The sequence below is a fragment of the Stenella coeruleoalba genome, assembly GCF_951394435.1.
Source record: "Stenella coeruleoalba genome assembly, chromosome: 19".
Classification (NCBI taxonomy): Eukaryota; Metazoa; Chordata; class Mammalia; order Artiodactyla; family Delphinidae; genus Stenella; species Stenella coeruleoalba.
In genome coordinates this window covers 34186847-34211463 of record NC_137165.1, presented here as the reverse complement: position 1 = coordinate 34211463, position 24617 = coordinate 34186847, and the positions used below count along the sequence as shown (strand labels likewise).

The 24617-nt window shown below is 39.4% G+C and overlaps 1 protein-coding gene across 2 annotated transcripts in view; it reads right to left on the bottom strand.

Annotated features, from left to right (window-relative positions):
- Positions 1 to 129: 129 nt before the first annotated feature.
- The window catches only part of USP32 (ubiquitin specific peptidase 32), a 197871-nt gene continuing 173383 nt past the window's right edge, over positions 130 to 24617 (bottom strand). For both annotated transcript variants that reach the window (XM_079905174.1, XM_079905175.1), the window contains exons 26-34: positions 23757 to 23968; positions 18347 to 18531; positions 14228 to 14314; positions 12656 to 12776; positions 7847 to 8038; positions 5903 to 6191; positions 3558 to 3982; positions 3008 to 3100; positions 130 to 2393 (exon numbers count right to left, since the gene is read on the bottom strand). In XM_079905174.1, coding sequence (XP_079761300.1) covers positions 2220 to 2393; positions 3008 to 3100; positions 3558 to 3982; positions 5903 to 6191; positions 7847 to 8038; positions 12656 to 12776; positions 14228 to 14314; positions 18347 to 18531; positions 23757 to 23968 — 1778 coding nt within the window. In that variant the 3' untranslated portion in view covers positions 130 to 2219. The remainder of the gene's footprint in view (positions 2394 to 3007; positions 3101 to 3557; positions 3983 to 5902; positions 6192 to 7846; positions 8039 to 12655; positions 12777 to 14227; positions 14315 to 18346; positions 18532 to 23756; positions 23969 to 24617) is intronic.

Genomic DNA, 24617 nt, shown 5'->3' with positions numbered 1-24617 from the left:
TCTGTAAATCAGGTAGGTATTATTCAAGTTAGGAGAATTAAAACAGGGTCACAGAGAGGAAGGCTAAAGAATTTGACTTTTTTGTGTTTACTTGTATAGAGGAAAAACAGCACATAGATGCATCCACAGTATTTAATTTGTTTGGATAATAGTTACAGATAAACAGTTACACTCCATATACAATTACCAATACTTTTTTATACAGTTCATATTTCAGTACATCAACACTATTTTATTTACACTCTATTTATGTACATTAACATCTTTCTAAAGTCAGTGCATTGTCAACAAGTTTTATACAGTAATTTACAAAGTGAATGTAGTTAGTTAATTTAATAAATTTTCTGCTAATCATGAATTAAAAAAATTAATTACAACCAATATAACCAACACAGATCAAACAACATTAGTAGATTGTGCTACCTGCTTAAATAAAACATCTGTAAGGAAATTCTTTAAAATCTTCCACTTTTTCGTGGGACTTGTCCAGTTAGGAATGGACAGATTTTATACACTGAAAATCGTGAAACTATAAAGTCTGTATTTTGTTTGACTTTATCACATTATACCATTTAGGCCACTCCTTCCTACCTGCAATTATAGGCTTCTTCTGAATAGGGTTTCAACTTAGATAGCCATTTATGACAACTTTTCCAAATGCTCTGAGGAGAACTGGATAGCAACCGACCTCAGATATCAGAACACAAATGCTTAATTACATTGGTACCTACTATCTATGAGGAAGGAAGGATAATGGAATCTGACAATTAATGAGAATCAGCTTCCAAGGTCCAGATGAATAAAAAAAGACTGAAAAAAAAGTGAAATATTTACTTCGAATACATATTTAAAAACAACACAGGAAAAAAATGTTGCCTGAAATAAATAACATTTATATACTTTTGTTCCAGTCTTGAATTATTGAAGGAAAAAATGAAGTGAGCAAAGAAACATAACTTTTGATGACCACTACTGTGAAATGTAAAAAAAAATAAAATAAAAAGGACAAACACCAAAATAAAAAAAGTATCTGGACATGCAAACAAAAGTTTACTTCCTAAAACCACCAATTTCATTAAAAATACTTATACACTATCAATGTTTGGGATGTGTTTTGTTGTTAAATTTAATATGATGAGGGAAAATACCCCAATTACGTTAACTTATAGCCCTTATAGCCATCAAATATGAACAAGTTCTGAAAAGTTCATTTGCACGTATTCTTTCTTTAAAGTGCAAAACAAAGAAACGAACAAACAACCACTAATTGTAAAATACCATCTAGCTTTGTTGCCACTTTCCCTCTCAGAAGCTCTCTGTGCAACAGTGCATGTAAAGATGGTGCAAATTTTGGCAACTCCCCTCCCACACTCAGCAGTGGTGGTAAACATTTTTGAGGGCTCTTGAAGTATCCTCAAAGTAGGCCGTCTCTATCTGGAGGGTTATTTTATTTTAGCTGGATCTCCCAGGACGCTTTTTTTTTTTTTTTCCTGCAGGGTCTCCCAACCAAGGCCCTGGGTGGAAGGCACACAACTCTTAAGAGAGTCTCCCTTTCAGACTTACCACTTATATATGCCTCTGCTACCACCAGTGATTGGTTGTGTCTCAAACACAAACACAACAACAAAAACAAAAAGCAATAAAGACATAGAAAGAGTGGGAAAATGGTTTAAAAAGTAAATCGAAAAATCTGTGTCCATGCTGTAAGAATCCTTCGCACGCCTTTGTGATCTTGCTTTCTCCATTGTGTCAGTCACTACAGTGGAATAAAACTTCAGGAAAAAGGAGGTAGCATGTCATGTCGTCCCCAGACAACACTACAATTTTTTGTTTTACTTTGACTCCAAGGAAATTCTTAGTATTTTGTTATGATTATTGGTAAACTATACTTGCTACATGTTTGTTCATATCTGGACAAGCACAACTTAGTTCTTATTTGGTCCCAGGTGGCTGGTGCCAAACCCTTTTGTTTACAGGCTAATGGTGGGCTCTGCCTGAAAGTTCTCTACCAGGGAGCTCGAGTGAGACACTTCCAAACAAAATTATTACTACTGTTATGTTAACTGCTATTTTAATTAGGATTTTTATTTTGTGCTTCAGGGTCACAGGATAAAATAACTACACATTTAGCTTGCCTTTCAGTGGCGCTTTTGCCCTATGTCAGCTACAGGGAGTCCTCTCCCTCATCACTAGCCTGTCTAGCAGCCAGAGTGGTAGCTTTACTGTAACACACAGTACTTTTTGTAATCAGACTCAAAGTCTTCGTCCATGCTGCTTGTGTCTGCCATCTTTTTGCCGTCAATCTTTGGCAGAAATTGTGCATAGTCTATCCCCTGCTGCTCATAGAAAAGAATGTAGGCAGAGTCGGTGTCAATTTCATCAGGGTGAAGTTCCTGAAGGAGCAAGAAAGGCTTTAACTAAAAAGCCATCACTATGCTGGCTCTTAATCCTCACCAGGGAAGGGAGGACCAACCCTCTTTAATTACTAAACCTGATTGCTTCCAATCAGCTTAATATTTTGGCTGTCTCATACCTGCCCCTAAAAAATAAGGCCCATTATTTTCAATGTTTGATTTTTTGGGGAAAATATTCATACCATAGACAAGTCAAAAGAATGACAAAAATGAAACAAAACAACCCATCAAATTCTACTAGCTCAAAAGATAAGAAATTTTTCTTATAACCAATACCTTCTTCCTCTTCATTGTTTTCATTCTCTGCTCTGCATAACCCCCCACCCCAACCAGGGATCAAACCCGGGGCCTCGCAGTGAAGGCGTCGAGTCCCAGCCACTGGAGTGCCAGGGAATTCCCTTCATATCACTTTTATTCCTTTATACTGAAGGCATCTATATACTGATTCCCCCTTAGAGGAATTTTTTTTTTCTTTTTTCCTGATTCTAATAGCAATAACTATTTTCTATTCAGGAGAAAGTTCATTATTTCAACAAATGTCCTCCAGTTCTGTTGACATTTGTTTCTTTTATTCAAAGATTGGGGATATTTACCTTACAGCTGCTGTCATTGTAACAGTACCATCTGCTGTTTGGGTTTTTGGCATAAGTGACGTAATGACCCCCGCCTAGAATTCCTGAATGGCACTATAAGAGAGAAGAAAGTGGAGGTATATTAGTAGTTGACAGGGCACAGTACTAGGATCCAATCAGGAAAACACTTTTGGGAAAAAAAAGTGTTTTCCTTCTTCCAAAAACAAATCAAAGAGGAAAACTGAAAATTTTAAAACTCTGAATCTTACCATTTTATTGTTGTAATTATTTTTGGAAAGCAAAAATTCCTTAGAAACACACAATTGTGAATGACTTGAACCTGTGATTCCGGTTATAATGATTACACGACTGTTCCCTTTATTACACTGCGAGCATCTTGGATTCTACCCAAAAGGCCAAGATATCTACTGCTAACTTTGTCTATCACCAAGCTCAATGACCAGCAAATAAGCAGGCCCTGAAAAAATGATGAATGAATGAATGAATGAAGATGAGCAAACAAACTCCTGAAAGTGCAGATCATTCTGAATACATACAACAAACCACTTACCGAAATTGCATATAGATTATAAATAGGCTTAACATGAATATCTTCTCTTTGGTCATCGGTGCTGTCTTCTTCACTGTGGTTTTCAAACTGACCATTGCTGTAGCCATTGCCACATGCCTCATGCTCATAAAGGAAGCCATTGGCCAAAGCTACTTCATGGTCCTGTGGGGTGACCAGCTCAGGCTGGCTGCCCCCCAGCATGTGCCCTCGGCTCAAGGCATCAGCCAGCTCACAAACTTGCCCAGCCCCGTTCTCTTTGCTGGCATCCAAGTTCTCCTTGCTACTTGACAGTTTATTTTTGCTGCCGATCTGGGGTAGCCGGAGCCTCCCTTTGCTCCTCCCTATAGTCCGAGGGCTGCTGTTAGGGCTGCTGTTTTTGCTGGAGGGACAGCTGGTTCCACTTTTTCTTGATAAAGAAGGTGAACCTGTGAACGGGAAGAAAAGATAAATCCAAATGCCACAAGTTAAACCAGCCACCAAATGCTAACTATGAAGTCAACTTCACAAGCGTACACATAAAGGGAAAGACAGGGGCGTCCTGACTGGCTACTCTTTATTCCTATTATGTGGACAGTAAGTTACATTCTTGTCTTCCTCAACACCAAACCCCTCAAGGCAGCAATGTCCTGAAACTGTGAAGTACAACTAAGTACAGACTTAGCAAATAGCAGAAAGATGATTTAGGACAGATTCAGTTCAAAACAATATTAGACTAAGGAGTCTTACAAATACATATTCTTCTTCTTTGTAAAATTAGATTAAAAAATACGATCACCAATTATTAAGCACTTACTATTGCTAGGCATGATATTGGGAACTCTATTATCTCTACCTCTCACAACAATCCTGTAAAGTAGTGGGCCATAAATAGCTCCCCACCCCCTTATATACCCTTAAAAATTGTTGAGGACCTCTAGAACTTTTGTTCATGTAAGTTCTATCTATCAATATTTACCATACTAGAAATTAAAACTGAGGAATTTGAAAAACACAATATACAAGCATATATTTTTCTTTCTTTTTTAAATTAATTAATTAATTTTTGGTTGCATTGGGTCTTTGTTGCTGCACGCAGGCTTTCTCTAGTTGCGGTAAGCGGGAGCTACTCTTCTTTGAAGTGTGCTGGCATCTTATTGCGGTGGCTTCTCTTGTTGCGGAGCACAGGCTCTAGGCATGCGGGCTTCAGTAGTTGTGGCATGCGGGCTCAGTAATTGTGGCTCTCGGGCTCTAGATTGCAGGTTCAGTAGTTGTGGTGCACGGGCTTAGTTGCTCCTTGGCATGTGGGATCTTCCCGGACCAGGGCTCAAACCCGTGTCCCCTGCACCACCAGGGAAGCCCCACACAAGCATGTATTTCACTGACAATATCACACGTATTGTTGGCTCTGACTCCGCTTATGAGAGAATGAGAGTGGAAAGGCAAATACTTAGTATTTTTTCCTTTTTCTTTTTTTTTTTTGTGATATGCGGGCCTCTCACCGTTGTGGCCTCTCCCGCTGCGGAGCAGAGGCTGCGGACGTGCAGGCTCAGCGGCCATGGCTCACGGGCCCAGCCGCTCCGCGGCATGTAGGCTCCTCCTGGACCAGGGCATGAACCCGTGTCCCCTGCATCGGCAGGCGGACTCTCAACCACTGCGCCACCAGGAAAGCCCCTTCCTTTTTCTTTTTTTGTTGCCTTGCTGCGTGGCTTGTGGAATCTTAGTTTCCTGACCAGGGATTGAAACTTGGGCCACAGCAGAGAAAGCGCTGAGTCCTAACAACTGGATCACAAGGGAACCCCCAAATACTTAGTATTTTTATGATAACAGTTCTGATCCTCCAGAAGGGGTCTCAGGGACTCTCTAGGGGTTCTCAGACTATATATTGAGAACCCCTGCTGTAAGGGAACAAGGATGACAACTATCATTTGTGATCACCAAATGTCAGGCTCTATGTAAAGTTCTTTACTCTTTTTCTTTTTTTAAATGTTTTGTTTGTTTTTTGGGTTTTTTTTGGCTACGCAGTACGGCATGTGGGATCTTAGTTCCCTGACCAGGGACTGAACCCGTGCCCGCTGCACTGGAAGCGCTAAGTCTTAACAACTGGACCCAGGGAAGTCCTAAAGTGCATTACTCTTGATGTATCAATTTCTCACTCTGTGAACTTAGTATTATCTTCATTATATGAATGAGAAAATAGATTTAACGAGGCTGTACTTCTTGCTAAAAGTCACATTTCAGACAGGTTCCTGTACAACCAAGCTGTTGCTCCAGAGTGGAAAACAGGGAAACACGCAGCCTAGAGGGATCCCTGGAGAGCCCTTGCAGAGTGATGTCTGGGCTCTGTGAAGTCCCCCAGGCCTCCTCACCTTTAGGGCTACAGATGACGTTCGCGCTGAGTGAGGATGGGCTCTTGCTCAGGAGCATGTTGGCTTCCCCAGCTGAGTTCTGAGCATCCATTTTCTTCACCTCTCCTGCCAGAACCCTGGGCTCAGAGAGGTCGTCCCCCTGGGGTGTGAGTGGTTTACGCTGACAGAGAGCTGGGTCTCTCGGCACCAAAAAAGCACTAGGGTCAAAACTCTCACGAGGAAATTTAACAATTTTCTGTGATTTTATCCATCGCCCATTTACAAATTGAAATCGTTTAAGATGAATAATCTGGAGAAGAATAGAAAACACTTGCATTAAAGAGCTCTGAAGATACAAAATACACATTAAAAATCCCCAAGTCTAATACACGTAAATGTTCCAAAAATATAACATAACTTTTTTTCCCCCAGAAGAATATATTTTATTATGTAACATAGTTAACGGTCAGGCCGCTGCCCTTTAGCTATATGACTAACATGGTAATCCTCCTAATTTCCTTCAATATCCTAGGAGCCTATACTTGCATGTTCTCTGGGCTTGTGACACATGCTGACCTTTACTTCTCTCCAATATCACAGAAGATCCATTCATAAACACACTCATGAGGATAGAATACTATATACTGAATGTTTTGAAGAAAAATGGAGGCGTTTTTTACAGATGAAACTTACCGAGTCTCCAATAGGAGGCCTCTTCCTTCTTACCACATCCTTTGGTTGCTACCACGGAGTTTCACTGTCCTGAAGAGCATAAGAATCTCCCTTCTCTTTTTCTTTTCAAGAGCAATGAATTCCTCTAGCCTTACGCAGTATTATGCTCTCTACTGTGGGCACAGATATTTGGGTGGCTCCCTCTACCCTAAATGCTTAATAATTTACTGTTTATATAAAGAGAACCCCTTTCTAAGGGGGATGCTGGTGTGTGGATTTAACAGAAGCCCACCAAGCTCTCAATATAACATCTATTCCTCATTATTCTTTAAAGACCTCAAAAACATAGTTTTACAAATGCCAATACTTCATGATATGTTTTATATGATGGTTACATGAGTATATATAACTGTCAAACTCATCAAACTAGACATTTAAAATCTATGAATTTAATTCCATGTTAACTATACCTCAATTAAAAAAAAAAAAACTTCCCCCTTCCCACCTACCTGTTCCCAAGCCTGTCCCTGTGTTCTGCTTCCCATCCCTCGAGCTAGCTAATCAGCATTAGTAATTTCTTGTGCATCCTTCCCTGGAAAGTTGTTCTGGTCTACATTCACAGTCTCACAGAGTAGTAGGAAGAAGATATGAATAAAAAAATACACACAAGGTCTGGTTAAAATACACCAGTGCCTCACATTTGATATGATTTCCTCCCTTAAGGAAAAAACTTTCTTAAATGAATAGGAAGAACTGACACCTCAAACTTTCTTGACAAGCAACAGGTGAGTCTCCTAATCCATGAATGGAGAAGGCAGAAGTACATCAAATCAGAAAGAATATGTAAGCCCCAGTGCACTTGTGCCTTCACATTTAATTCAGCAGCGTGTTGTGGCCATGTGGTGAAGCACAGCAGGATTGGAGGTTCAGCCTCTGTTCTCTTCTGTAGTCCATAAAGCACAAGCCTAAAGCTTCCTCTCTCCCTAGAGCCAGGAGTGCTTTCACCTTTTCCTGAAGTTCAAATTCACCAGGTTGTACCACTCGTGGCACTTCTCATATATTGCACTTAATGCAGTTACTGGTCTATATGACTTCTCTCCCCTTCTAGGCTGTATGCTCTTTAGGATACAAAACTAGCAAATATCTGTAGTACAATTCATCTCTGTGTGCAACAGCAAATGTGTTTTAAACACTGCTGCAGGAAGGGTCTTATTCTCAAAAACTCTTATTTGTTCCCCACTTCTTTCCTTCAAGCTAGACTCTTGCTCTCTCAGAGGTGGGACTGTAACATACCAGAATGGGGGGGAGCCTCCAGAGATCTAGTTTCTTGGTTGCCAAGCAGTGGGTCTTACACTTGGAGCAGTAGTACATCTCATTTTCCCCCAGCTCCTCCTCACTGGTGAAAGCACGCAGGCAGCTGTCCAGGTTGATGGGCTCAGCTTGTGCTCGCCGACTCTGCTCCACACTCTCGTGCTCATCTACAACCTGCAGGTGGAGGGGACAGGAGTAACGGGAGAAGGGGTGGGTGGGAGGGAGGGGGTTTAAAATGGTCACCTGCTATGCATCATCCTCATTTACTTTACATGAGGAAAAAAATACAACCCAAACTAGAGTCTGAGCAAATAGGGCATTTGTACATTTATTCACAAATATAACATCAATAACATCCTTGATCAAATTTCTATTTATATGACCACAGCTTTTTGGGGAAAAATTTCTGCATGCTTCCAAATGACAAAAACAAACAAGGAATTGCCTGTTTATTTTACAATTTGAAATCCTAAAACAGCTTACATGTGGACTGGCTCTCAAGGCAGGGTGTTGAGATTAGGCCATTTATTTATTTATGTATTTGCGGTACGCGGGCCTCTCACTGCTGTGGCCTCTCCCGTTGCGGAGCACATGCTCCGGACGTGCAGGCCCAGCGGCCATGGCCCACGGGCCAGCTGCTCCACAGCATGTGGGATCCTCCCGGACCGGGGCACGAACCCGTGTCCCCTGCATCGGCAGGCGGACTCTCAACCACTGCAACACCAGGGAAGCCCAGGCCATTTATTTTTTAACAGGGACACAGAACATTATTAGTATGCTGCAGGCTTTACAGAGGCTAGGAGAAATAATATCACTGAAACACAGATGCCAGATCTGGATTAAATAAGAAAGGATACAGAAAAGCTCACCTTAAGAGGACAACCCCCAGGGCATTAAAACTCACAGGCTCATTTGCATATTGGTGCCACGTAACACAGAGTTATCAAAATACCATGTGTATTGTTATCTGTCTCCTGCCTCTTGGCGCCTTTCTATCTGAGATGGCAATAAAAGGAACAGCAAGCTCAAAAAAGCCTGATTTTGCTGAGAAGACCCCTAATACCTGCCCAAACCTCTGTGGTTCCTGTTAACCAGCATGCTAGGCTTTGAAGCAAGGAGGAGGTAAATATGAGGAAGGAGAGAGCAAAGGGGGGTAGATGTGCAAGGATGTATGTTGGAAGTGGCGTGGGAATCAGGAGGAAGGAGACAAGGAGGGGCCTAGAATGCAACAGAAAGGAAGGATTTTTCCCTCTCCAATTCTTGGCTGCCACTTACTAAGCAATCAAGAACCACAGCAGGTGAGGCATACATAGCATGACTACGAATGACCGTGAGAGACTCCACAGGGATCAAATCGCAGGGTGGGGCCAGGAGGACATGGACGACAATGAATGCCTCTCTTTTTGACAAAGGTCACATACAGGTCCCTCACTCCACTTATTACTCCTTCCTTCCGGAGGTGAATTGGTTCTCTCTGCCTGAGGCAATTTCTCTCAAGTTTTCCTTCCTGAGCTCACAGTTTAGAACAGATTTTCAGGTGTGACTTTTTCCCTACGTGAGAAGATGGCTGAGTCACAGGCTGTCAAATGTTTTTATAAACTATCAAGGTTGGGGTTGATTATGCAATGAAGAGTTTTAGCATTGCATCACCATCCATTTCTAAGGAGCTTATTTAAAAAGGGGAACTTAGAGGAAATCTCTTTTTTTTCGGAAGGAAAATCTGGCTTGACCTTGACTTCTTTTCTGATATTAACTCTCATCATTTTTAGGGCTGGTCATCCAAGGGAAAAACTGACATGCTTCAAAAGGAAACATGCTGTATCATGGTGGTTAGAATCAGAGTAGAAAAAGAGGTGTATTAAATATAGTACTGTCTCTTTTCTCACAGCCAGTTAAACATTATCTGTATTATTACCTCTACCAGGGATGCCTTATGGCCAACCACAAATTATAGTAACTAAGTAAAGAATGTTGATTTTTATTGACTATATTTTCTATAGAACACACAGGCTATAGAGCTGGATGGAGACAGGGAGGAAGGAGATGGATGAAAAACATATCTGTGGACAAAAATAATTTTTATTTATTAATAAAATTTCCCTAAATGACAAAGATTCCCTTTACCTCTTGGGATCCATTCCCAGATCCTCTACAATTGTTCAAATAGTCTAAATTATTATTGGCACCCTCTTCCTTTTTTTTTTTAAATCTAAGTTGCTTGAAAGCTCATCCTTAGCCCAAAACATAAAGGAATGAAATAATAAGCTTTCATACATTATAAGACTATTAGAAAAAGAGGGAGATCTGAGAAGTTATCTAGTTTAATTTTTTACTAAGGAATATGAGGTCCAAACGGGAAAAGTAAAAAGAATAAGCACAATTGCCTATATTTTTCCCTCCTTACCAAATAAAACATTCATGTAGAAATTCTGGAAAGCAGTGAAAAATGTAAAAAGGCAGGAAACCTTTTATACTCTTAATATAAAGGCAAACTGTCAAAATATTGGCAGATTTTCTTCTGCCCTTTTTTTTATACGAAGAGATTTTTCAGTGTATGCAATTTTATGTCTTTTTTTTCAATTTTATATCTTGCTTTATAAAAAACTTTACAAGACATCATAAGCACCTCTATGTATGTCGGGAAAAACTCCTGGTAGTCAGCATTTTCAATGGCTGCATAATATTTTATCCAATTTCTATACCACATGCCTCTAATGTGGGACAAATACAAGTTGCTTCTAATTTTTTACTATTCTAACAAATGCTAAGATGAAATCTGTCAACAAATCACAGAGTATTTCCCTAGGATAAATTCTTAAAAGGGGAATTACTGGAATAAAAACCATAAAACATACAGGCAACAATCTCAATTTTGAATCTCCTTTGTCTACGTGACTCTCCAAGCACATGCAGAAACCACATGTAGGAAGAAATTAGTCATGTGGCCCCATTCCCCAGAAAGGAAGGATATTGCAATAGCAGCTTGGTTTCCATGGTATCCTAAGAGCACCACTGAAAATGGAAGTGGGATGAGATTTAACAGGTCACGTAGGTCCCTCTTCCTATAAAGCAGGATGTCCTCCAGAGTTTTTCAGATTGCACACTGGGTTTGTTAAAAAGGGAAAGAGATTTACAGCCAAATAATTTTTCATCTTTGACAGGAGTATCTTGTCACAATAATGTCCTGTTGGATTTTGTGCTGATGAAGATTTAAGAATCTTTCTTTCAATTGCTAAAATTTTCCCTCTTTAAAGTAACCATGGTTGAGGTTATTGAATTACCTTGCTACAGTGAGCATAATCTGCCAAAACATCTACTTCTCTTCAGCTACCTTTAGCCCAATGATCCTTCATTTGGCCAAGTATCCACAAATAGTACTCATCCTTGGCTAGAGAGAGCCTTACGGTGTGTGGGGGCGTATTTAGGGATCCAAATAGGGAATTTGGTCTGGAACTGGGAGTTCCCCCACTCCTCAATAGCACAAAAAGACAGAAAAGTCCATAGAGAACAGACTTGTGGTTGCCAAGGGGTCGGGGAGGGTTGGATTGGGAGTTTGGGATTAGCAGACGAGAACTATTATATGTGCATTATATATGCGAATGGATAAACAACAAGATCCTATTATATAGCACAGGGAACTATAATCAGTAACCTGTAATAAACCATAATGGAAAAGAATATAAAAAAGAATATATACTTATGTATAACAGAATCACTTTGCTGTACACCAGAAACACAACATTATAAGTCAATTATACTTAAAAAGAAAAAAAAGACAGAAAAGTTAATTTTCGTTACTAACTTATCTAAAGGGAATGCCTTAAGAAACAGTGAAGGAAATTTCCATCAAGAATCATATAAATGGGCTTCCCTGGTGGCGGCGCAGTGGTTGAGAGTCCGCCGGCCGATGCAGGGGACACGGGTTCGTGCCCCGGTCCGGGAGGATCCCACATGCCGCGGAGCGGCTGGACCCGTGTGCCATGGCCGCTGAGCCTGCACGGGCCGGAGCCTGTGCTCCGCAATGGGAGAGGCCACAACAGTGAGAGGCCCGCGTACAGCAAAAAGAATCATATAAATGCAAAAGCCACTACTACTCTTCCTGTGACTAAAACAACTCCTTTGATTCTGTTGCTTTTACATCTCCACCAGATTCTTCATATCTCTACACACAAGCTATCTAGTCAATCTACTCTTCAAACAATATTTAGCAAACATTTTTAGATATGGAGGTAGTATTCTTTTGGAAGTTACATTTTCAAAGTTTAATGACTGCTCCAGCCAGAGTGGCAGTAGAGGAAGGCTAAGTGTGAAGAACAGGCATGGAGATGTACTCTTAGGTGTCTTGAAACATTCAGTTCTTTCTCTAATTTTCTGATCACTGTGCCCATTAAAGGTAGCAGCTATAGCCCTGGAATGCACTTGGGCTAAGTAATAGTGGTTACCAAATACTGCAGCTTCAATAATAATTAATAAACAGGCAGAGAGACTGGCACGCTTGATATGTCATGGCCAGAGAATATAACTTCTTAATTACGTCCAAAGTTTTGTTTCAAGATTTACTTATTATTAACATTTTTGAAATTCAATGCCCCAATACAATTAACTCTACAAGTGGGAAAACTGAAACATCCACATAATCATGTTAATATATTTAAGTGCCACAGAGAATGCCAATGAATGTTTTTCTAGCTGTTTTTAAACTGTCTGAAAATAGAAATGGCATGATACAGTTAAGCTGGGAAAAATTTTACATAAGAAAACCACCATCTTACGATGGCTTTGAGTACTTACCCTTTCCTGTGATGTTTGATAGCGGAGGTGAAGGGCCGTGGGGTCCCAATCCACAGCGATATAGGCATTTCCAATGAAAGCTCTGTCTTCCCCACAATCAATTTTACAGCCCCTGCAAAATCTAAAGGGGGAAAAAAGATCTACTGAGGAAAGAGTAATTATGAAGGGATCTAAATTTTCTTTATCAGAAATATTCTCCCCGGGAATTCCCTGGAGGTCCAGTGGTTAGGACTTGTCGCTTTCACTGCCACGGCCTGGGTTGAATCCCTGGTAGGGGAACTAAGATCGTGCAAGCTGTGGGGCGTGGCCAAACAACACAAAAAACCCCCCAAACTCTCCCTTTCTACTTCTTTTCTTTTTTTTAAAAATAAATTTGTTTATTTATTTATGGCTGCGTTGGGTCTTTGTTGCTGCCTGCGGGCTTTCTCTAATTGCGTTGGGGGGGGGGCTACTCTTCACTGCAATGCGCGGGCTTCTTACTGCAGTGGCGTCTCTTGTTGTGGAGCATGGGTCCTAGGTGCACGGGCTTCAGTAGTTGTGGCACATGGGCTCAGTAGTTGTGGCTCGCGGGCTCTAGAGCGCGCAGACTCAGTAGTTGTGGCGCACAGACTTAGCTGCCGTGCGGCATGTGGGATCTTCTAGGACCAGGGCTCAAACCCATGTCCCCTGCATTGGCAGGCGAACTCCTAACCACTACGCCACCAGGGAAGTCCCCCTTTCTACTTCTCTACTTTCCTTCTTGGGCATCCCAATTTGTCATGGGCTTCTAACTTCAGACTGATAAATGCATGAATATGTACTAGTAATTATTATTATTTCAGGGAATCCTGCTTATCACTTCTCAAATCTTTGGTTTTTCAAGGTACTTGATAACCATTTGTAAATCCACATGAATATGCGGACTTTATGGCAAATAAATGATATGGGAATTGGCTATCTGAGACCATACACCCTCAAGAAATTCTAAATTCAGTTATTAAATGCTTGGAGGTAGGACAATTTATCTGGCATAACCATGCCTATTTCCTTGTTTGTAAAGTGGCACATTAAATAAATATATATAAAAATTTATGGGGGCGGGGAGGGAACCATGACAAAGGCCATGGTTCCAAGGCCTATACAGACTCAGTTTGCTAAAGCCTATTACAGTTCTCTGAAGGCTGACTTCAGTACTCAGGCATTTTCCAAGCTGGGACAGTAATGGCCAATCAAACTCCATAACTCTTCTAAAAACCAAAAATAGACTCCCAGCAAGGTCTAGTAAATAGACTATGTCTTACTGGGCTCAGAATTGCTAAACTGATTTATATCTAAGGAGCAGAAGGTATAGAATGATAAATGTTAGTCATAAACTATGAATTTGATGAGGATTGTAGAGTTTACAAAACCAGCTGAATGTCAAGAGCAAAACTTAGCTATAGACCTCACGGAAGAGATGAATGAAGAATTCCTAAGTTTATTTCAAGCTTTTCATTATTCATTATTACTTCTAGAAACTGGAAACGTTATGAAAAGGGTATAATATCTGAAGCTGCAATTCTAAAATTTTTCTTTTGCAGAAGGTCACTTTACCTATACCATGGGCACCAAGCACAGGAGTTCCCATCTTTCTGCACAACTCGTAGAGTGAATGGATACTGATAACCCATACTGTCATCACTGAAACAGAACATAAACCAAAGAGTATAAGAAACATTTCTTAGTTGAGGTCTCTTTCATCTTCTCTTGAACTAACCCTAGAAAGAGGCATCTGTCAGAGCAGTATGTTCACATTGACAGCTCAATGCTGGTTATCCTAACCCATTAACTGCAGCCCTGTGCAACCACACTCAGGGCTCCCTGCTTATAGAGGGGGAGACACAGCAGACTGCCAGATGTCTCTGAGCGAGTCCATGTGGTCCACGTAAATTTCATAAAAATAAGCTAATCATGAAATCAAATGCTAATTATCCTTCAGCCCTAATTCTATCAAGAGATTTAATTCACATTAAACCAGACCTCTTCCATGACAAGAACACTGACAGACCACAGAAAGCTGAAAGGTCATAATGGTATTAGAGGAGTTGACTGACTATATATTTAGAAGCTTCTTTAATGAGAATCCCTGATGTGGTACATGACAGATACCCCCTTTCCTTGCCTTAACTATCTAAAGCTATAAGCTACGTAACATTTTTAGGGTAATGTCTTAACTGCAAGATAGCTTTGCGAGTTCTCCAACTTTAAAAAAATTTATTCATCCTTGCCCCAATAAGAAGCAATGCAATGACTATAACATAAGAGCAATATACTTTATGGATCATTTGGCAATTTGTAGTGGCTATTGCATGGCTGCTCAAGGTAATAAAACCATGATAAGGACTCACTGTAAGGGCAACAGTGAGTATCATGCCTGTCACAGCAGTTCCCAGCTTTCTGCATAACTTGTTGATTGAATGACTATTGATAGCCCATGCTGCCCAGTATCATGTCAATGAAAACCAGGTCAATGGTAAGTAAGGAATCCAAAGAAAGATAAAGGGACAAAACAACCAGGCAGCACTCTGGCAGAGAACTGTGCAGCACCCTCTTCTAAAAAGTCTCTTTACTTTGTTGCTCTAATGGAAACCTGGCTTTCCTGAGGACTCCGCTTCCAGTTCACCTCTTAAGTGCTAGCTTTCTTCTCATACACCCCAGAACCTGAAGGTGATATGGGTCTCCTCCTTACTCCTCTTTACCACTTCTGGTAAAATTCTGGTTCCTATGTAGCATCTGCTACTGAATTATACCACCTGCTTGCTATTCCTCCTTGGTAGGGACATTTTTTCTTTATTCACTAAAGATTTTAGAACGCAGTTCACTGTTTTTCTCTCTGTCACTTCCATCATACTCTTGGTGACTTCAATGTAACTTACCTAACAACTCCTTGGCCTTCTCTCTTCCAACAATAATCTCCATTCTATATTGATCTACCCTCTCCAATGGTCATATTCTAGATCTTGTCAATTGATGGTGGCTATTACATGGCTGCTGAAGGTAATGAAGCCATGATAAGGACTTTACCATCTCCAAAAATCTCAATTCCAAACATCCTACTTTGAAACAAACATTTCCTATCTTCTTGGATCACTTATTCAAGTATCACTACTCTAACAATTCTTTGACCCAACATAAACCTCCAATCACTGCCCTCAAATCCTCACTTTCCTCCTTATCCACTGTCCCTCAAACTAATCATCTTCTGCATGGATCCTCAATTCCAGGAATTTGTCCATTTAATCTAAATTTTCAAATTTATTGACATGAATACTCAGAAAAGTAGAGAACTGTACAATGAACAGCACCCAACTACAATTAATCATCGACTCTTGGCCACTCTTATTTCATCTATACCCTTACCTAGCCCCACTAGATTCTTTTATTCCATTTTTTAAAAATGTGGTACAATATACATAAAATTTACTATTTAATCATTTTAAGTGTACAACTCAGAGGCATTAGGTACATTCACAGTGTTGTGCAATTATCACTACCACCCAGCTCCAGAACCTTTTTATCTTCTCAAACAGAAACTCTATCCATTAAGCAATAATAAATTCCCCTACCCCCAGACCTTGTTAACCTCTAATCTACTTTCTGTCTATAAACTTGCCTATTCGAGATACACCTCATAAAAGTGGAATCATACAAATATTTGTCCTTTTGTGTCTAGCTTATTTCACTGAGTGTAATGTCTTCAAGGCTCATCCATGTTGTAGTATGTATCAGAACTCCATTCCTTTTTATGGCTGAATAATACTCCACTGTATGTATATACCACATTTTGTTTATCCATTCATCTCTTGATGGACTTCTGGGTTGTTTCCACCTCTTGGCTACTGTGACTCACTAGATACTTTTGAAGAAAATCAGAGGCATTTTATCATTTTCATCCATAAATATTTCACTGTGTTATCTCTAAAAGATAAGCTCTTATTATTCTTTTAATGTCTGTAGGACCATCTTCTCTTTAACCTACTCTAACCTCTGTGTCTTTTTTTTTTTTTTTTTTTGGCGGTATGTGGGCCTCTCACTGTTGTGGCCTCTCCCGCTGTGGAGCACAGGCTCCGGATGGCCAGGCTCAGCGGCCATGGCCCACGGGCCCAGCCGCTCCGCGGCATGTGGGATCCTCCCAGACCGGGTCACGAACCCGTGTCCCCTGCATCGGCAGGCAGACTCTCAACCACTGCACCACCAGGGAAGCCCTAACCTCTGTGTCTTCATCTACACCGCTCCATTAAGACAGCTTTTGCAAGGTCACCAAAGACTGCCATTTTATCAAATCCAGTGGTCAATTCCCAGTCCTTCTCTTAATCTGACCAGTCCTCCCTTAAACACTATCTTCACTTAACTTCTGGGACACTACTCACTCCTGGTTTTCTTCTTACTTCACTGGCTGTTCCTTCTGAATCTCCTTTGTTGTCTCTCCCTCCATTATTCAGCCTCTAAATGCTGGAATGCATCAGGAATTAGATCTTAGGCATCTTTTCTCTTACTATCTAAATAATATCAACTGGTCTCAGGGCTTTAAATACCAACTATTTGCTGATGAAACCTATATTTATACCTCCTGGAAAGACCTTAAGTCTATCTCCCACTTGAAAATATAACACAGATCTTGAATTTAGCTTGATTCCTATCATTGCTTGCCAAACCCTACTCCTTCTCCAGTCTTCCTCATTTCATTAAATGGTATCAGCATTCACAAACAATTGTTCAGGCTGAAAAATCTAGCTTGGATTCCTCCTCCCCTCATACTCTATATCTGATTCATTAGCAAGCCCTGGGAAAAGTCCTCATCTAGAAGCTAGATTAGATTTTCACTTCAAATTTAATCTTGCCCTATTGTCATTTTTACTAAACACAACATTCATCAATTAAATCACTTATCTATTATTTGTACTTTTCCTTTAAAATTTATTTACCTTAAGCCATATCCTAATTATCAAAAGACCCTCATACCATAACAAATAACCTATCTGCAAAAATAATTTCTTTACTCAGTTAACACAGAAGCAAAACTTCCACTTGTACCATGATAACAAGAAAATGATCTTCAATTCAAATGAGATATAAAAGGCAACACAATCCCAAAGATTATTAGAAGTAAATACATTTACTAATCCAATAGAACAGTGGTAAGAGGAATGGAAAAAAAACCAGAAGATGCTTATTTTCTTTACCAAGACTTATGAAATTACTCCATGTTAAAATGACATGGTAGGGAGATAATCCAACTGAATCATTGTTATGGCATGAGACTTTTTCAGAGTTCATGTATAGATATGCACGTATAGATACTGCTCCCATTTGGAATTTCAGAGGGTTGAGATGATGCAAATTTCCTGGTGAATTCATACTCTCTACCTTTGTAGGAACAGAAGCCAAGGATATTACCTGAAGCATATAAAATACTAGCTGAAAAAATTTAGGTAAGAGATCAGAGAATACAACAATTATTAGACACTGGAATGTCTAGGTGATGAAAGGAAGGCGTACAGTCTCTCCTACTCAAAAGACCAAACCAAATGGTTGAACTGTATGTTCTCTGGATGGTTCTTCAAGGAGTGATTAACCTGACATGGAATGGGTCCTATAAATCACACAGAATTCACATAAATTCTTCTTCTACATTCGGAAACCAAAGATCTAGGAAGATGCCCTGAAACTCACCAATCTTGCGCATGATTACTAGCTTCCTGAGGTGGGAGTGGGCTGGCTAATCGAGATACTTGAATCCAAACTGCATCATACAGGTCTTTCTTCCGGGTATGCGCAGTACATGGAACAATCAGAGGCATTCCGAAAAGGCTGGGGCGATTCTTCTGAGATGACAGGAAATACAGTTCTGTCCTCATCTGTATGTACAAACAAGAGAAGGAAGAGCGGAGAAGATAGGCCTCTGATTCCTCCCTTTCATTCTTCTAAGACTGCCAAAAACAGGCATCACTACCATTTTCAACTTAGTCGCTATCACACTTCTCTTTATTTATAGGACCATCTTTTATTAATATGAAGAGAATGGTTATTCAAAGTGGAATCACTAAAAGGTTGAGGTATTGCCAATTTCAGAGTTGCTCTCTATCAAACTTGGGTTTTCAGCATTTAATATTTTCAAACTGCGTAGTTTTTCTCTGATAAATATTTCTCACACACACTGAATCATATGTAAAAAAATTAAAAATCATATTCTTAATTACATGATAGAATAAAAGTAAGGTAAACTTTTAAAACGTTTGCTTTGAGTATGTTAAAGGAGATTTTTATCATTTCTTAACATGGAGATACTGCACAGAATTAGCTTGGAAATGATGGCTTAAAACAAAAGTTCAGTATAATAGAAAGGTTGCTGGGAGTTGCAGGATTACTCAAAAAAGCTGATGAGCGCTTGGACATTTAATTCTTTAAGTTTGGTCTTTATATAGTAGAGAAGCTAAGCCAACAACTTATAAACCCACTAGTTTCTAAGTGAAAAGACTCTCTTATTTCAGATCCTCAAGTATTTTGTTTTGCCATTATTCACTTAAGATTAGCTAAGTACATGATTTTAAGACCCCATTTCATGTGTTGGTAGTTATATTATTATAAGACCCACAGAAATGTGGACAGAGTTCAGAACTATTTTTTAAAAATCAAAAAACTTAGATGAGTTTTTCTCTTCTAAAACTTCTACTTTTCTTCCACTCCAACTCCTGGTAGATGACTTATTTTACTAAATAAATGAGGTCATTTAAGCAACTATTTCTTTACTCTTCTCAGTGTATTTCTCTTCTTTTTTTTAAAAATTAATTTATTTATTTTTGGCTGCGTTGGGTCTTCGTTGCCGCGCGCAGGCTTTCTCTAGTTGCAGCGAGTGGGGGCTACTCTTCATTGCGGTGCGCAGGCTTCTCATTGTGGTGGCTTCTCTTGTTGCAGAGCATGGGCTCTAGGTGCGTGGGCTTCAGTAGCTGTGGCACGTGGACTCAGTAGTTGTGGTGTACGGGCTTAATTGCTCTGCTGCATGTGGGGTCTTCCTGGACCAGGGTTCGAACCCGTGTCCCCTGCCTTGTCAGGTGGATTCTTAACCGTTGTGTCACCAGGGAAGTCCCTGTATTTCTCTTCTAAACCCACACAATTTTCATCCTCTTGAAGGTAACTTCTCCCAGGGCCCTGTGGCCCATACCTGCTCAGTTCCTAATGGGATAATGCTCCCAGCTTTACTGCATCAGGAATTTTCCTTTTGTCCTCTCCTAACAACTTTTTCTCTAATCTGAAAAAACTCACTTGACCTAACTGTGCTAAGTTCTTGCCCTATTTCTTTACTTGGTTACACAGCCCAACTTCTCAGTTTTCATTCTTTTTGATGTCTCTGGCCTATGTAACCACGTCTTTCTTTCTTAATTTTTTTTTGAAACTGACTTCCCTTTAGTTGTTGTGTCAACACAACACTATTTCTCCCTTTAGTCTCTGAATATTCTTGCCTATGTTACCTTGCCTTATTCCCCTTCTTTTTCTATCTTGTAGAAGGGAGTAGAAGAAAAATACTTTCAAAGTAAGTCAACCATGAGATCAAAGGGTCTGAAAGAAGAAGGTGGCAATGAAAATGACGAAAAATGGTAAATTCAAGTAGTATTTTGAAAGAAGAAATTAAAAGGCATAATGATACACTGAATATAGGGTTTTAGAAGAAAAGGGGAAAAAAATCTAAGAACACTTCTAGGCTTTAGCCTTTAGCATGGAAGAACGGTGTTGCCTTTCACATCAATAATGGGAAAAGGGAGTTGACTTGGGACAGATGGTAAAATCAATTTTAGGCATTCCCCAAAGAAGCTGCTAGATCATGAAGGAAACTGGAAACAGGGAACTGGTTAAAAGGTGAAAATTTCGAGCTGACAATATGGCTTTATGGTCCAATGATTACAAAAACCTATATATAATGCTTTAGCACTTACAAGCACTTTATGTAACATATACATGATAAATGAAGAGAGCTGTTTTCTAAGAAAGATTAAAAATACGTCAGTGTTCTTAATATATAATCTGATAATGCTCCGTTAAAAAAGACATGGGGAAATAAATGAATCACCCCAATTATTTTAGCTGATGGGACCCATTGGAGCTGTGCTTAAACAAAATTCCAAGACACAAATATATCCCTTAATTCTCTAGGATGTCCACTCATACAATCCTGTTTAGAATATGTTCCATAGAACATCATTCACATGGTCAGAAAATCACTTTAACTCGGGAGTTACTGATTCAAAGGAGGGAAAATATACATTTCAAAGAATTATCACAAAGCAAATAGTTGTGTAATCACCAGTCAGGTCAAGAAACAATTCAGCCAGCACTCCAGAGCCTTCCTCTTGCTTCCTCCCAATCACAAATTCTTCCTTCCTCCTAACGGTAACAGTTTTTCTCAATTTTATGGTAATCAATTCTTTGCTTTTCTTTATCATTTTATACCCTACGCATAAACAGAAAATTTCATTTTCCCTGTCTTTAAAGTTTTTATTTATAAATAGAATCATATTATTGGTATTTCTTTTGTGTCTGGTTTCTTTCCCACATGATGTTTATGAGATTCATTTATGTTGGGTATAACTAAAAATTCATTTATTTTCATTGCTGTATAATATTCTATTATATGACCATGTCTCAATTTCCTTATCCTTTCTACTACTAATGGACATTTAGTGGTTTTATTTTGTGTTTTCATAAAAACACAAAATGGAATAGTGAAATTACTTATCTTTAATTAGAAAACTATTTTTACAAGTAGCCGTATTAATGTACACTCTCATCAGCAGTGTATGAGATTTCCTGTTGCTCAATTATTCTTACCAACACTGTCAACCTGTTTAATAATGATAGCTATTCTGGTGGGTGTGCAGTGATATTGTAATGTGGGTTTTTTAAAAAAAATATTTATTTTTGGTTGCCTTGGGTCTTCGTTGCTGCACGTGGTCTTCTCTAGTTGCGGAGAGTGCAGGCTACTCTTCATTGTGGTGCGTGGGCTTCTCATTGTGGTGGCTTCTCTTGTTGTGGAGCAAAGGCTCTAGGCCGTGGGCTTCAGTAGTTGTGGCACGTGGGCTCAGTAGTTGTGGTGCATGGGTTCTAGAGCTCAGGCTCAGTAGTTGTGGCGCACGGGCTTAGTTGCTCCACGGCATGTGGGATCTTCCCGGACCAGGGCTCAAACTCATGTCCCCTGCGTTGGCAGGCGGATTCTTAACCACTGCGCCACCAGAGAAGTCTTCATAATGTGATTTTAATTTGCATTTCCCTAATTAGCAGTGTGGCTGATCACTTTTTCATATGATTATTGGCGATTTAGATATCCTTTCTGTGATGTGCCTATTTAAGTATTAGCCATTTTTTTATTGAATTGTTTTTTCTTAGTGACTTATAGGAGTCCTTTATATTTTCTGGATTGAGCCTTTTTGTTGGTTATATGAGTTACAAACATCTTCTACTCCTAGGCTTGCCTTTTACTTTCTTAGTGATGTCTTTTGATGAAACCGAAGTTCATAATTTTAATGATGTACAATTTATCTTTTCTTTTATGGTTAGTGCTTTCTGTGTCCTGTTCAAGAATCTTTTTCTCTAAACCAAGGTCATGAATATATTCACGTTTATTATCTTCTAGGGTCTGCTTTTCCTTCATATTTAATTCTGCAGTCCACCTGGAATTGATTTTTATGTGGTGAGAGGTAGGTGTGTCAAGTTTCATATGGCTATTCAATTATCCCAGCACAATTTAGTGAGAAAACTGTCTTCCACTGCTCTGTAATGTCATCTTTGTTATAAATCAAGTGTTCATACATAACAGAGCCCTGTTTCTGGGCTATTTTATTTCATTGGTCTATTTGCCTTTTCTCACACCAATATCACAATGTCTCAAGTATCATTGCTTTATAAAATCATTATATCTGGTAGCTCAATTCTTCATGTTTTGTTCTTCTTCAAGACTGTCTTGGTTATTTTAGTGCTTTGTGCGTCCATATATTAGAATCAGCTTATCAATTTATACACACACAAGCATACACATACAGAGTATGCATTTTTATTGGGATTGTGCATTGAATCTGTAGATTTGTTTGTGGAGAATGGATATGTTTGAAATACTGAGTCTTCTAATCCATGAACACAGTCTGTTCCTTCAAACATCTGAGTCTTCTTTAATTTCTAGCAATAATATTTTATTGTTTTCTATACAGATACCTTGTATATTTTTTGTAAAGTTTATTTCCAGGTATTTAATTTTTTTCTTGGTACTTAGTTTTTTGAATAAATGATAATTTTATGATAAATGATTTCTGTAGTGAATTTTGGTGGTCCCCAAAAAGATATGTCCACATCCTAACTCCAAGAACTTACGAATATGACCTTATATGGCAAAAGGGTTTTTGCATATGTAATTAATTGAGATATCATCCTGGATTATTTGGATGGCCCCTAAATCCTATGACAATTGTTCTTATCAGTGAAAGGCAGAGGAAGAAGGAGAAGGCCAAAACAGATGCAGAGATTGGAGTTATACAGCCACAAGCTAAGGAATGCCTGTACAAGTTGGAAGAGGCAAGAAGGATTCTCTCCTAAAACCTATGGAGGGGGCACAACCCTGTTGATGCCTTGATTTCAGACTTCTGGCCTTCAGAACTGTGAAAGAATTAATTTCTGTTGTTTTAAGCCACCAAGTTTGTGGTAATTTGTTACAGCAGTCCTAGGAAACAACTTGTCTTGCCCAAGAATCTTCTTGTTTCTCCCTCCAAAACAAACAAACAAAACCTTCTCCCCAAAGGCATCTACACTTATATGGCGGAGAAGATGTACGTGGCTACATGAACATATAGGAGCCACAAACTTTTTAAAGACAGTAGTACTATATTCAGATGCACCAGCTCTCCTGTTGCTGCTTGATACATGAGTGAGGAATGTCATTTCATACGTAGGCCGTCATGTGTGATATTAAATACTGGCTGCAATCACTTAGAACATAACACATTGAAAGTGCACACACTGAAGATGTTGCAAAGACAGAAAATGGCTGTTTCATAAATAACACTGGCAAGACCAGCAGTAAGTTGCCTAACATTAAACTAACCATTTTTCGGTGGACTGCAATGATGTAGCCTGTAAAGGAACTGTCAGGAAGAGATGGCATATGACCATTCACCATTCCATTTGTGAAGTTTTTCTCAGTTCCACATGGCACAACAGTGTTTGGCATTCCATTGGGGATGAATATGGATCGAGGCAGGTCCCCATTGGTGGTTAGGGTGAACATTCCATTTGTAGATGGGGAAGAGGAGAAATCTACAAATTCAAAGATAAGTATAGCATTACAAGTCTGTGGTACCTTTATCTTTGCTCTTTTCTCAAATATCGCTGGAGCCCAGACCACTGACACTCTCTTTTAACAGAGGACAGGGAGGAATCATAGGTCAAATGATAATTCTAGATTAACTGGAAGATTTTAACTTCAGATTTTACCTCGATAACTCACACTTCTGACTAAATGACAAAGCATGAGTAGCTGATAGAAAGAGTAAGTAGAATTTTTCCAACAATCTTTATTAGTACCGTGTTGTGGCACGAAAACAGTTCTACTGCTTTTCTTTTTCCTCTCCTCTAAAAATTCATTTCTCCATTCTTCTAGAAATGTTCTAAGACGGTAGTCCCAAGCCAGATGATGGGTTTTTAAAAAATTGTTTAACTTTTAAAAAAGACTATTTTTTAGGGCAGTTTTAGACTCAGTAAAATAAAGAGCAAGGTAGAGATTTCCCACCTGCTGCCTGCCCCCACCCAGCACAGCCTCCCCCAGTAGCAACCTGCCCCACCAGAGTGAAACATTTGTTACAACTGATGAAAGTCGCTGCTTTTTAAATTAAAATTAAATTAAAAGTGCATTTCCTCCCTTTGACTAGCCACATTTCAAGTGCTAAACAGTCCATGTGACTAGTAG